The sequence below is a fragment of the Corapipo altera genome, unplaced genomic scaffold (genome assembly GCF_003945725.1).
Source record: "Corapipo altera isolate COAL_440 unplaced genomic scaffold, ASM394572v1 239, whole genome shotgun sequence".
In the NCBI taxonomy this organism is placed as follows: Eukaryota; Metazoa; Chordata; class Aves; order Passeriformes; family Pipridae; genus Corapipo; species Corapipo altera.
In genome coordinates, this window is record NW_020884938.1 from 3,160,392 (window position 1) to 3,175,276 (window position 14,885).

The 14,885-nt window shown below is 43.3% G+C and overlaps 1 protein-coding gene across 5 annotated transcripts in view; it reads right to left on the bottom strand.

The window, feature by feature from the left end:
• Positions 1-14,885, bottom strand: part of ITPR2 (inositol 1,4,5-trisphosphate receptor type 2) — a 242,940-nt gene that overhangs the window by 16,758 nt on the left and 211,297 nt on the right. For all 5 annotated transcript variants that reach the window (XM_027660753.1, XM_027660754.1, XM_027660752.1 and 2 more), the window contains 3 exons: positions 12,594-12,721; positions 10,766-10,931; positions 9,325-9,485 (listed from right to left, as the gene is read on the bottom strand). In XM_027660753.1, the coding sequence (XP_027516554.1) occupies positions 9,325-9,485; positions 10,766-10,931; positions 12,594-12,721 (455 nt within the window). The remainder of the gene's footprint in view (positions 1-9,324; positions 9,486-10,765; positions 10,932-12,593; positions 12,722-14,885) is intronic.

The following is a 14,885-nucleotide window of genomic DNA, read 5'->3' on the forward strand; positions in this document are numbered from 1 at the left end:
ATCCCAGGTAAGGCCCAGTTTTCACTAGGCAAAACCCTACACAGCCAACCCCAGGAGAACTGGGGCTCTGCTACTGCCAGGATTTCAAGCACAACAGTAGGTGCCTATCCAGTGCCTTGGAGAGCCTTTCCATCATCTGAAATCACAGACTAAAGGTCTGCCCGCATGCAGATCCATCTCAAGCCACATGTTTCTTTAACAAAGGGATAAAAGATGGCTTTTGCAGGCTGCCTGGAAAGTTAACAGCTCCAGTCTCTGGCAGGTCAAGGCAAGAGTGAATTCCAGCAGGGAACCGCAGCTCGTGTCCTGCCAGCAGCGCTGCTCAGCTCCAGGGCGCTCCAGCTGGAACACCTCCACCCCGTGTTCGTGGGGATGTGCAAGTTTCAAGGAACACAGCCTCCTGTCCAGACCCCTTCCTTGAGTTTCTAAGGCCAGGAGCAAGCGAACAAACAGGAACCCAACTCGGCTCACTTATTTTCCTTTGCAAACTGAATGAGTTGAAGTTGGAAGGAGGACAAGGGGGCTGTGACTGCACTGTATCACCAAGGCAGAATTCATCTTTGTATCAAAATCAGTCTTTGAAGCCTAAATACTTGTCAACAGACAGGTGGCCAAATCTTTCAAACACAGAGGAAATTAATCTAAGCTTACAACTGAGCCACAATATCGCAGGGGACAAAAAGACTAGTGCTGGGTCATATCAAACTACTGACTCTGGACCTCAGGGGGGTAAAAAGAAGCCCAAATCTCAATGACTATGCTTTCGGGAAGTTTTAGGCTCCACTCTGTAACTTGCAATCACATTACAGCTTTGTATTGGGAAGTGATTTCAAAGGACAGAGAAAAAAGGACAGGGTTGTGTTGGTGCTGGGACCTGTCCCTTCAGGAGTTAACAAGAATGTGAGGGGCTAAGTAAAGAGAAGCTTCTGTGGAATGGCACAGCCATTTCCTCACCGAGCCAGCTGAGGGTGAAGGTTATCACCACACCCTCCCTACTCACAGCAAACCTGCCTCTGCTGCAGCACCTGCCGCTGATATCCATCTTTCTCCCACTCCAGCTAACGGCATCACTTCTAGGGAGGCAGGATCAGATCAGATCCATGGTTTCCTGTTCAAGCAGCAACAGGATAATTAATTTTGCCTGTCTGAAAAGGTTGTATATAAACTTCAAGCCAGTAAAACCTCAAGCTTTTAGACAGAGGTACCAAATGAAGCCCACCTTTCCCTTTGTTTACCCACACCTCACACACCACCTGGCCAAGCAGGTCAACTGAATTATTTATGGCAAAGAGCCCATGTCTGGAAGATGCAGAGCCCTTCAAGTAGAAAAGAAGATGCTCAGCTCTCTTGTTGAATAGGAGCTTTGTGCAAAGATGCAAAGTCCTCACGTGATGCTAACTTTTCATGCTTTGACAAACACACAAATGAGCAGGAAAGCAGCTAATTAGGCACATTAGTGTGATTGCTTATTTTATGAAGTGGAGAGGGAGGTGTTCAGCACTTTCATGAGATAATAGTGTAGAGGCAAAATTGTACAGAGAAGCAAAAATAGCAGTGGACTACCTACAGCAATTACCATTATTTTTGAACAACGAAAGCAACAATAGAAAAATAACTCACAGCAGAAAGAACAACAACAGCACCTCAATATATTCTGTACGTGTAAAACTGGATAACACTTGGATATATGAGGATAGAGAGACCTTCTCTCATATACCCAAGCAGTGGTTGGACCTATGCAAAGCACAGTTTCAGCTCTATTTTAGTGACTGCATCACCACTCGATAGCTCTGAGGTCCTCTGTGAACTTGAGCCAGGCCTTGATGCAGAAAAAGGATTTTCTCTGGGACTTGGTACACCTAAACTGAAGCCACAGGGCCTGTGCCCACATGGAAGGACACAGAGAGCTGCATTCTCATTTGCTCTTCTATTTTGAGCACAACAACAACAAAAAGGAGCAGTAAATCATCTATTTAGGCATATTTCTTTAATTGCTTATTTTATGAAAACCCAAATGCAGACAAAACCAACGTTGTATTTCCTAGGAAATTAGCCTGTCTGCAAGACCTCAGATCCTATTTAGCAGCCAGCTTTTGTGCTCTTGGTATTACTGCCATGGTAAGTAATTACTCATAACGTGATACGCATCCTATCAGCCTTTTAAAAGCAATTAAGAAAAAGTTTCATTGCTTAATGATATGTACATACATCTCATCCTTGCAAGTTTTGCTTTGATAACATCTGCTGTTTTTTGGAGGAGAGCCAGCCTTCAAAAGTAAAATAACTCAGTCCTAACAAAGGGAGCATTATTAGCTTCCCAAAAGTTATAAACTCCACGCCCTGCTCCGGCACAGCGTTTGTGTGCACTGGTCCTGTAACGATTTTCAACCCTGTGAGTTGCCAGAATTCATGATAATGAAGAAGCCTTAAAAATACAGCTTATCTACAGTGAGCGAGTTGAAGAACTCAGCTCACCGTCCCTGGCAGATTCAGCTGTGGCAGCTGAAGGGGTCACTCCGATCAGCTGTGTGCTGATATCATCCCACCTATGGAGAGGCAACAGAATCACTGCCGTGTCCTCTCCTCAACCAGCGCAGTTTAGACTGGCACGACTTCAGTGGCCATCAATTTGCACATTAGTACTCTGGGCTGTGAACTGCAGCGTCTCTTTTCCCTCCCCCCCTGCTATTGTTGTGGTTAATTGCGACACAAGGGTATGGTGGACATCTGGGGGAGGAAACCTCTCAAACTGTCTGGGATGAATCACCAGAGTGCACGTGAAAAGCACCCGGAGTGTCCTCCTGACATCCCAAGTGTATCTTCTGCAGCATTCATGCTGTACCTTGGATTAACATTTCCTTGGTTCTCTCTACCTGTCCAGTGTTTAGTGATCCTTGGATGTAACAAGAATATCTACAGACTGGAGATAAAAACTACCAGGGAAATCTTTTACCCCCAAAATTCAAAAAGATGATGGATAACAGAAAAAAAGAAATCCTGGATGTCAGAACTTTTTTTTCTTCTCTAAAGAAGTTATATTTTAAGAGCAGAGGTCAACAACCCTCTTAGTACATATTATTACATTCTTTGACAAAAATCGACAGCAGTAAAGAACAGCTTGTTCCACAAACCCTGCTCCTGCCCTCCCTGCTGTCAGCATGCTCTTCTCCTTTCTGTACAGCACTTTTTCACTGCCTCCACCTCCCCTGTCCGAATTCCCTTTGGACCTGCCTCTTCTAGAACCCCCACGTGGTTCGCCTGGGGATGGCCACTGACCATGTCAGACATCAGGGGAGCACCCCAGGGTCTGGCACCAGCGAGATGACTTTACGTTCACTAACTAACCCTGGAGCAACCTTTCCCAAGGTGTGAGGGGACGGGCAGCCAGGCTTCTGACCCACAGCTGTCGGGCTCCGTAGGCGCCGCTTGGCTCACACTTGGGCTGTTTTGACAGTCAACTACTTCTGCTGAGGTCGGTTAACAGGAAAAAAATGCCTTTGCAGGCCACACACGGGTGCGCCAGGGACTGTACGTAAGCAGCTCTGGCTCCGAGAGCGAGCTTGTCCCCTCTCCCTGCTCCTGTACTGGGGGGTCACAGCCTCATGGAGCGACTCTGGCCAGGATCTGAACCCTGGGAGCAGCTTGGTGCTGCCACAGCTCACATCACACCTCCGCTCCCGAGGTGGGAACATGGCAAACAGAGGAGTGGCGAGGCAGGAGAGAGAGGGATGCCGAGAGAAACGGGCTGGCGCTGCCCAGCACACAGCATGGGCACAATGACAACTATTGTGAGGCTTCTCAATGGCTCATTTGGCATCATTCCCAGTGCTGCTTTTGAATTTAACACCCACTTCTGGGTATCTAATAGAAAAAGAAGGCAAAAACACGAGGCTGGAGGTAGGAAGAACAGAAACAACAGCACTGGCTCAACGGAGCCCTAAATTCAGCTCAATTCTCAAACTTCAGTATTTAAAAACAAGAAACAGAACAACTAGAATGTTTCAAATGGAGAATGCATTTTTCCCCACCACATGGAAATGGCCATGGAGAATGCATTTTTCCCCACGACATGGAAATGGCCATAATATTTGCTAAATACTTCTTCTATTTAATAATTAAAAAAAAAAAAAATTACACCTTCAAAATATCTAAAATAAATCAGCTAAGATATTTTGTCACATGACCAATGCCAGGTCATTGCTGTGCCACAGAAGTGCTTTTAAAAGAACTGAATGACAAGACCACTGTTCAGAATTCCAGGCTGGTGCTGCTCAACCTGCTGCTTCATCCTTGTAATGTTGATGGGAATAAAAGGTTCATGATCCCAATGACCACGACAGAGAACAGAACCTTTAATTTCCCACCAAAGATTGCCTTGCTTTAGAGGGATAGTCCAATTCATGGCAGTATCCTTTACTCTTAGGAACATAGGCTGGTTTGAGAGCAGTTTTCTCAACTGAGGAGTTATGTAATTGCACCAATTACATCCAATTACATAATTAGAGTAAATAAGTAATAATATAACTAGGTGCTGTAATTATGTAATTATGACAGGTAGCACACTAATGCTGATAAAAGCCATTATGAAACTTGCTAAGAACTGTGGACAGAGCATGCAAGAACAAAACTTTTAGGGCTTCTTTTGCTCAAGTCTTTCATTCTTCCAATGGGCAAAATAATTAATTTAATTGCTATTCCAATAGCCTTTTAGTTTTGCAAATGAATGGAGGCACAAATCACAGGCTAATTCATATATGTTTTGCTGCGAAAAAATCAGTAACTAATCATCTACATTTTTTTTACCTCCATTTCTCCATTTACAGCTACACCAAAGCTTAGGCGAAATCTGTGTGTACAGATTACACCTCTCAAAAATGAAGTCTAAAAATTTGGACATTAACCTTCATTGTTCCAGTTATGGCATTAAATTGTCTCCTCTGACAAATGGACACAAGGAACATTCAAAGATTGCTGTATCGATGTAATACAAGTAATGTGCATCTCTCTGGCTTTGCTAGGGATGGTGTTTCTGGTCAAATGGGTCGGATAAGCAGGAATGTTTTCTGCAGGAATGAAAATTCAGTAGGGGAGTCATTCATGCAATTTTTCAGAGCAAATGCAAGGTATGTAGCCAGCTTTTCAAAGTTCCTGTCCTTTTGGATATTGTATAATACCTGTCTGACTTCATAAAAAAGGCCCGGAGAACAAACAAATAATAAAGCCTACTACCCTGATTTAATATTCATTGATATTTCACCTGATAAGTGATATAAGATAGTGTGCAAGAAGAATGGGCATCACTGGAAGAGCTGAAGTGCTTTATTCCCACCATCTCCATGAAGTAACTGCCTGAAAAGCTTGAGGTGCATAAACTGTGTGCTGCTTTACAACACATTTTACGCTTGACACTTTTTTCTAAAAAGAAAGAAAAAGAAAAATTAATACCTTTCTTTGTGAAAGCTGGAGAGATACTGAGTATTTCTATCACTGCTCAGAGCAGTATGTTAAGCACTGAAGCCCATACAGAGCTGCTAGGAAAATCAAAATCACAGGGAACACCAGGAGTTTGCAGACAATGTCCATAGTCCAGATGAAGAAAGCAAAACTCCTATGACCCAGGGTCTTTTGAGGCCAAAGACATGCAAGATAATGGAAATGCCTCAAAACAAACCACCCTTGGAACAGAAATACAAACTTGGAAACCTGCAAAAATATTGTCTTTGACTGAGGGGTGTGTACAACATCTCCTACATGTTTCTTTCTCCTTCTTGAACTAGCAAACCGGAGAAGTGAACTATGATGCATAAATGACTCCCTTCCATTTTGGCACCCAGCCTTTCAAATAATATTCCAAAAGAAGAAACCACAGTATTCCTATTTTGAATCAGTTATTATATCAGCAAGCCTTCAAACCAGAGGCTTCACTGTTTGCTGGACAAATGATACATAGAAAAGACTAAGAGTCATAAAGAAGATAGTCAATTTTTGGTTTCTGACGAAGCTGTGCAATGGAGAAGAGAGATCATGAGAAATTGTAGATGCTTTCTCTGGTGCTTAGTTAATACTGATAATCATTCCAATGTTACTTTTTGCAATACTTCGTGAGAGAGCAGAAGACAAGTGCAAATAATAATTGGTTCCTAACTACAGTTGTAGGGGTAGTGAGGATGATACTTGGAGCTTAACTCTACTTCCTATTAAAGAAATTACTGCAGTATGCCCCAAAATTTTGACCCTGTATTTAAGGGGTCTTAAGATCTGAGCCTTGAAGATTTGATTTGGGTAGAAATTCTCTCTAAGTAATCTGTCTGTCAAAACACAGAAATGGGGTTTGATCCATTAAAGCTACACAAGTAGCCATAGAAGGCATTCTTAATCATAAATAAAAATTAATAGAGTTAAGAGAGGTTTTCCAGGAGTATGAATCACAGAGTTTTTGCAGCCGTATTCTGGTATAGTATGAAATATAAAATCTCATTCTGGTCCCCTCAAAGAGGTCCTGACACTTTCCTGTTATTCCAACAATCTTATAAATATTTCTTGCAATCCCATACACCCCCAATAAGCCTTATTCAGCAATGAGTCAGTTCCACTGGCAAGCCCCTTGGGAAAGGTTAATTTGAAGTCTGCTCTTTTCTGCCAGATCCTAACCAGAACTTTGTCTCTGACCAGGGACTTGGTCTCCTCTCTCAGCATCATAAGAATGGTCACGGAGCTTTCAGCCTGTCACAAAGTCTGAATCAGCTGCTTTCTCTGTCTTCAGGACAGAAACCACAATCAGGCTTAATTTCTGCACAGAATGTAGTACATCTCACACGCCTGTCATGTAATTTCATCACTAACATTCTGTGAAACACAACCAATAGCTGCAAAACTACCTCTGAGAGCTTTCCTTTTGACTCTTCTTTGGGTCCTGAGCAAAGCTGTATCTTTAAATCTCTTCTCCCAGCTGAATATCGTACTCCATTCTTCCAGACAGATTATTTCAATTTCTTAATATTCCTCATACCATGTGATATACAGTAAACTCTCTGGCTCCAAAGGAAAGTGTCCTTTTTTTGTTCAGTTAAGCAGTTCCAATTGTTTCTGTTATGCAGCACTAGTATTTCTGCAGCACACCTTCCCTAGATTTTGTGCCGGGAATTTAAACTACACAAAGACACAATTACTAATCCCACACCAGCCACTTGTAGTTTGTTCAAACATTTCTTTCTCTTTTTCCCTTCACTCCTTCATTTCCGCTTCCATTCAGTGTAAGCTTTACACTTCTAAGTCCATATGTACCTCTCCCACCATCCAGAACAACCTTAAACTTTATATATATATCCATGGAAAAAAAAAAAGTCTTTCTTCAGAGGGTTTAATAATCCCAAAATCTGGATTACATCAGTATTCTGTCACAGAGGAACAGGGGCTTTGAGAAATCAGTTCAATGCTTGAGGTCATATGAGTTTTTGGTGGTTTTCTGTTAATATTTTAGACATTCCAACAGGAGTTCCCACCATTAATGTAAAAGTAAAATACACTAGTGAATTACATCAGAAAAGTCAAACCACTGCTGCCACAGGATGAATACGCTTACTATGAATATTAATGTGTCTCTTGGAATTAAACATTAATACTTAACATACATACCACAATGTTTAAAATCACACAAACACTGCAGGGAGAGGAAGAGGAGTAGAGAAGGACTAAACAAATGAGATAAGCCCCAGAATCTGGAGATGTTATTGATTCCACAAAGTAAAGGGCATTCCTGAGATAAGTTAAAATATTTTCATGTGTAACAGGACAACTTGCCACTGTAAATAATTTCTTGTAACACTACAGAGGCTGTAAGGATTTGTTTTAGGTTTTGTTTTAGGTTTTCTATCTCTTCCATCACACTGCAGAAGTGTAGATCCATTACTTCCCACAGGATAAATGCCCTGAGTGGGGCAGTGAGACTGACAGTTCAAAATTGATGGACACAAGCTGTTCCTCTGTACCTGAGCACTGAATTCCCATCACCTGCCACACATCTTTCCCATGTAGGGATAACAGCAACTACAGCAGCTCCAAGCAGTAAAGCACACACTCCTGTCTAAACATGAGCCATTCCACTAATGTGAGTTCTTCAAGGTAAGCTCTGCATAAGCCTGCACAGTGCTTGGGAGTCACCTCTTCTATTTCAGCCAGCTCCCAATTAGGCATCTTATCTAAACTAACCATTTAGGCTCTCAGTGGAGTGAGAACGGTGAGTCACCCCAGCTCTCCTAGACACCCATCTGAAGGCAGGATAAATAACCCAGCCCTCTGCACTGACAAGGCAGGGAGCTGGGATTGATTGAAACCAGGCACCTGATATGAAGACAGCTGAAGTTAAAGGAGAAGAATCTTCCCCTTGGCTAAACTGAGGACTAAAAGGGCACCCAGCATCTCAATAATGAGGCTGGGTAGTATGTCCAGTCAAAGGCCTGATGAGGGATAACAGAGCAGATGCTCTTGGTAAGAAACGTGGCTCCAGAAATGCATGAACAGCAAAGCCTGATGCACATTCGGTTACACTCTCCTCTGGGATTAAGACATGTGCCAGCTCTGCAACCACAGACCCTGGCACGGCCCCTGAGCAGTGCAGTACCTGCCAGGAAGTCCACAGGAACAAAATACTGCACCAGAATATCCCAGCAGACAAGAAGAATTCCTCAAAAATGAAGCCCCAAGCCAGGCAGCCTTGATGATCCATCCCTCTCACTCACCAGAACGAACCCTCTTAGGTAGCACGCTGGAAATGAAATGTAATCAAACATCTCTCTGCCCCAGTGTCATCACATTTCTCTCTCTGAGTCCAAGTCAAACTCTTCCTGCTTCAAGAGGCAGTTTCTGTGGCTCTTCCAATCCCTGCAGCTGCTCTTCTTGGTCTTTTCAACAGCTTGTTCAGAGCAGTCATAGGAGAAAAGCACTAGCCCTCAACGCTGACCCTGTGCTTCAGTGTTCAGCAGGAGATGTTATTTTTCTGGACAGCAGCCCAGGGATACTGGACAAAGCCGGAGCAGCAGCAGATGTTGTGATGCATCTCCTGCCCGGGTTTGGCTAATGAGGCAGCAGAACCCACAGAGCATGAGAGCACAGCCGCCAAACTGGAGACTGCAGCCTGCACCCTCATCCTTTTCACTGCGTTTAAGATCAGGCTTTGTTGCAGACTCAGGCATGTGAAAAGATCTTTAAAAACACAGATCGATGCTCCCTATTATTCAGAGAGAGGGGGAAAAAGAAAGATACTTGCTGCTGTAGCTGCAAGGAGCATCTCTCAGTTGCATAAAGCACATGCCCAAATTGACTCACCACAATCATCTGTGCCACGTAGCTCTCCGGGCCAGTGTATTCAGTTGGATCTTTGACTTTGACAAGGACTATAAAGTACAAATAATGCCACATGTTGTGCTCTGACTTTATATGCTCCTCAAATGAAACGGTCTTATTATCAAATTTGTCTCTCTCCAGTCCTGCAAAAAAAAGACACAAATGTAAAGCCAAAAAATAAATTTCAACATAAAAATACTCAAATCTGTTAAATATGTTAGAGAAAGGGACCTAACTTAATTTAAAGGACCATAAATTTGAAGGAGCTTAATTTAAAAGCTATAACTGCATGCAGTAACCGCCAGGCAACAAATACCAGGCCAGAAGGCATTCCTGACAGAGGTCTTTCAGCGCAGCATTTATCCTCTTTTGTGATATTTCCTCTTAATAACAATAACAATATAATAAATATGTTAGAGTTTTACAGTGCCTTCTATGCTGGGGGCTATAAAGTGCTTTTACAAGTGTTTGTTCTGACTTTTTCTAGACGGATATTGGTAAGCCCACAGCGTGCAGTCCAGGTCCTGATCTTCCAAAGATTTATGCACACTTTTAGCATCAAGCATATGAACAGTCCCACTTAAGCTGGGGTGGGATTGTTTGTGTGCTTAAGCCTGGCAGAGAGGGTGAGTCTCTGCAGCTTTGAACTCATACAGTCCTTACAGAGCTGTAGTCATAAAAAATTTTTTGGGTTTTCCCTGTCACAGGTCAATCTCTGAAGAGGAACACAGTGAGGAAGGACAGGACTCACCAATGTGCTTTTCTCCCTGGATCTCTTGTGGAGGCTTCCACAAAGATGTTGTGCTAAAGACACTAAAGGTGTTGTGCTCTGCACAACATTCATCCCTGTCAGCACAACCATGGAAACAACACCCAGCCTACAAAAAAGCAGGTATTTCTGAAGTCCCCTGGGGGAGTGAAGGTCTGCCCCTCTTTGTGAGTGCACTTCAAAATAAGCGTGATTTATCCATGGGCTTCGTGGGGCTGATTTTCACTGAATTTTTTTTTATTCCCTGTTTCATATCACCTTCTGAAACAGGCAGATTTTGCTGTTGTTACCCTTCTGTAATGCACTGTGCTGTGAAATAGCAATCTGTACTTTCATCTGCATCACGCTTTGTGAAATAAAGTCAGCAGCTGCACCATCTCCATTAGTGGTGATGATGCAAGTGTGAGACACAGCTCTTCTCCCTCAGATTCAGGGTGGAGACTGTGAAGCCACCTCTTAGCAAAGCTGGCTTTTGATTCATAAACCAAATCTTTTTCCTACTGAGAGGGAATAAATTTGGAATCAAACTCTGGCATTTTTACAGACTTCTTTGTAGAAGATAACCACCCCTTAGATCCACACTTTATTTATTGAGAAATAGTTCATTTTCACTCCTTTCCCCATCAAATATCTCAATAAATCAGTAACACCTACCACAGATGAAACAAGTTGTCTTTAGTATCTCCTCCTTTTTCTGCTTTTCACTCCTGAGATCAGCAAATGTATCAATGATGACTCCAAAGATCAGGTTTAGAACAATAATTATGACAATGAAGTAAAACAGAAGATCATAAACAACTCGTGCAGCAAACAAGGGCTCCTGCAACAATAAGGTTACAATATGATATAAAAATAGCAGAGCTCTAAAATATTAAAGAACATTTTCACATTAGCTCGAGCAAAGCAAATCTTTCTTTTCATGTGCCAAATTCTGGTAGCCTTACTCTCAGAAACAGAGAGGGACTACAGAGGCATAAAACCTAAGACCTTTTCTTCACCATGACTGACTTAGAAGTCACCAAATTTCTTCAGTTTCCCACACATTCATTGGGATAAAAGTATTACCCTTTGGAAAGTGCTTTAATATAATTAGCCTTAAAGAGCTGCTAAGTGGAAAGGGCAACTTTCAAAGTCTAAGTGTTTACAGATTTCATGGGGATAAACTGTTCTTCATGTAGAACCTCCCAGTCTGTGAGGTAGGACCTAGACTCCTACTACCAGCACAGGAAGCTCTTCCATCCAGATCAGAGTTATTTGTCTCTGGACTCTTGCAAGCCCTGCTGAGATGCTACTTGCTAATTTATTTATAACACATCCTTGGGTTATAGTGTGGCTCATTAAGCAAAGTGCTGCTTTGCCTTTATTTGTGATGTTCTTTTTGAACCTAAATAAAAACACATAAACCCACCTAAATATTAAGGCAAGTTCTCAAATTAACTGAATTTTTGAGGAAACTTATGGCAGAGGACATATACCATGATATACAAAATTGTGTTTTGATATTCATGCTATTTGAGTGCAAGTAAACAATAGGACCTATTCCAGGGCAGATGCCATGGAATATAAGCTAAAAATACACATTATGTACCTCAGTGGAGGGTCTTGACATATATTTATCAATCAATCAATTTTAAAAGTTCACATCTGTAATTCTCAGTGTAACAGAAGAGTGATCTCCAGTAACACTTCACAGAATCACAGAATGGCTCAGGTTGGAAGGGACCACAGTGGGTTATCTGGCCCAATCTCCCTGCTCCAGCAGGGTCATCCCAGAGCACATGGCACAGGATTGCATCTAGATGGTTCTGGAATATCTCCAGTCAGGGAGACTCCACACCCTCTCTGGGCAATCTGTTCAGTGCTCGGTCACTGCACAGCAAAGAAGTTCTTCCTCATGTCCAGGTGGAACTTCCTGGGCATCAGTTCCTGCCCGTGGCCTCCCATTGCTGGGCACCCCCAAGCAGAGCCTGGTCCATCCTCTGCCCCCTCCCTGCACACACTGACACACATGGATGAGGTCCCCTCTCAGTGTCTCCTCTAGAGGCTGAACAGCCCCAGCTCCCTCAGCCTTTCCTGGTCAGGGAGATGCTCCAGTCCCTGAATCATCTCTGCAGCCTCCGCTGGACCCACTCCAGGAGCTCCATGTCCCTCCTGTCCCAAGGAGCCCAGGACTGGACACAGCACTCCAGACATGCCTCATCAGGTCTGACTTATTAGTAGTGCTTGGAAGGTTATGATAAGCTCCAGTTTTCCAGAAGGGGTAAACAACTACCTAGAGTTCCTTTCTTCAAGTATCTTCATCACACCAAGCTTAGCTCTTCCTGTTAAACATTCCATCTGGGATTTAAAAATTACATGGATAAATCAACAGTGTGACAAGAGACCAGACTAGATACAAATACTGTCTATAACCTCCAAAAATTGACTCTGGCATTCATAAGATGCACAGGGAGTAATGCACTTCCTCAGCCAAAACACTTACATCTTTGGAAGGCTTCCTGAGCACGTCTCCCACACCACCACCATTCCTCAGGCCTTGGTTTAATACGGTCACAATGCACATGAGCAGGGTGTCACAGGTCCTTTCTATTCCATCCTCCTCCTCTTCACCTGCAGGCAGGAGGGAGGCAGCTTTAGGAGTCACAACATCAACCCATCACTCACCAAGCAAAGCCACAGTTCTTTGTTGCAGAAAGCAACTGCAATGCACATCTGTCTTTCATACTCCTCAGCTAGAATTCCACTGATCATCCCTATCCCTGTGAATGTCGCTGCTGGTGACACACTTAGGCACATCAGGCATTACTCAGCCTGAAGAGAGATGGAGAAAATCACACCAGTGCTGTTAAGGACCCAGAGCTGCCATCTCTATTCATGGGAGCACCTCTTCTCCTTGCAGTGCTCCCACTGGTTTCACTGGGCCTCCTAAAAATTCATAGATGAGAAGCAATATAAACACAGAATTAGAAGCACATTTGTGAAGGCATTGTCTTCCTGTGAAATCATCCCTCTACCTACTCATGTACAAGCCAAGTCATGTTAGCATTTCCAACCATTAAGGAGGAGCTGGCTTTTAGACCAGTAAATCTGTCCATGATCTTTCCACCAGCACACAGGTCTGATATACATTAAATGAAAGGCTCTCCCTGACCTCAGCCTGAAAACTTGGATTCTATTCTTATCTCTGCTGCAGAGCTGCTGTGTGGTTTTGGCTGAGCCACAGAGGGTACTATTGTGCAGGAGATGTCTGAACGTGCAGAGGAGCTGGGCTGGAACACCAGTCCCTGGGAGGAATTTGTCTGCATTGGCCAGAATTCCTCCCACCACGCACTAGCTCCCATGCTGGGGCTGCATCAACAGCCTCCCTTTGAAGAGCTCTGCTTGAGTTGTTCCATGTGTCCTGCTGGCTTGCACTGAAGGGTCATTTCTCCTGCCTTCCTTTCCCTTTAGGGATACGCTCGCTTCAGACAGCGATTCACACTTGGTTTGCTTCACGCACTCATTGTAACATAATTTAATAAATAACAACATCCCACTGTGACAGTTGATTGAAATACATATTTAATAGCCCCAAACCACCACATCATCTGGGGCACCGAGGTAGACTTTAATAAATTGAATTGACTGAAAGCACTCACATTACAGACAAGTAATTTGGATTTAAAACACAGGATCCCCAAATTGTGGGGCATACATCCCGTGACTGGGATGTGCACAACAGTGCTGGTATCTGCTGCTTTTGCCACCACTGCTTTTGCTCTGCAAGTAAATTAAATGAGAAACAACTCCTGATTTAAGGAACTCCAAGCAAAAAGAAAAGCAAAAGCAGACATCAGGATAGACTTCCTGTTAAATTATACGGTCATTAAAGACATTACTATGACTAGTAATTCCAGATTTAAAAATAACTACTTAAATATTGAAACTGAAAGGATTGAAACAAGAAACCTTTCTTATCCTGTCATATCTGGACTTTTTTTTACTAGCACAGTGATTTTCATCATATCAACTAATTTTTGCTTTATTTCCTCCTCCCAAACAATACTCCATCTTTTTTATCAGAGCCAATATCTGTGCTTGAGAAGCTGGCCATCCACAACACAAATTATAAGCCTTGATAAAAGCCACAGCTTCTATTTCCTTTAGGTAGCTACAATATTTTCACTGTTCACAAGACCAGGGTCAGGTGCTGGGAACAACAGATGATCAGATTCTGGTGAACACTGGGGACAAACCACGGCTGAAAACAGGAAGCTGCAACACGAGAGAATGACCTACCAGCAACCCTCTCCAAGCACTGCACTCTCCATGTGCACTGGGATGCAAATTCAGAGCAAGCCCAGGCTTCAGAGAGATGCAAGATGCATCACGTGACTGGCACATCTTGCAACACAGAGTCAGCATCCCACATGGCACCCAGAAGGGAAAGCTCAGGTTGCAAGATCTTCGCCAAAGAATCGCAGAGCAGACAGCCCAAAGCTGGCAGAAACCTCTAGTGCAGCAATGTAGTCTGTGAGGAATGTACAGACACTCATTTCTCTATCCTATTTCCACTCTCAGATGTGGAGTAACAAGGGCTGCCTTCAGCGGGGGAGCCAATTCTGCCTCTGCTGCTCAGCAGCACTCAGAACCCAGGATCAGCCCCCCTAGTCACCAACCATGCCCATATTTGAAAGAAAGGAGTGGATCTGTACAGTGAATTGTTGCTAAGGCCCCAATATTGACATTAATTGAGGTTCAGGCATGTTTATTTGCAACCAGCTCCAGACTGGCG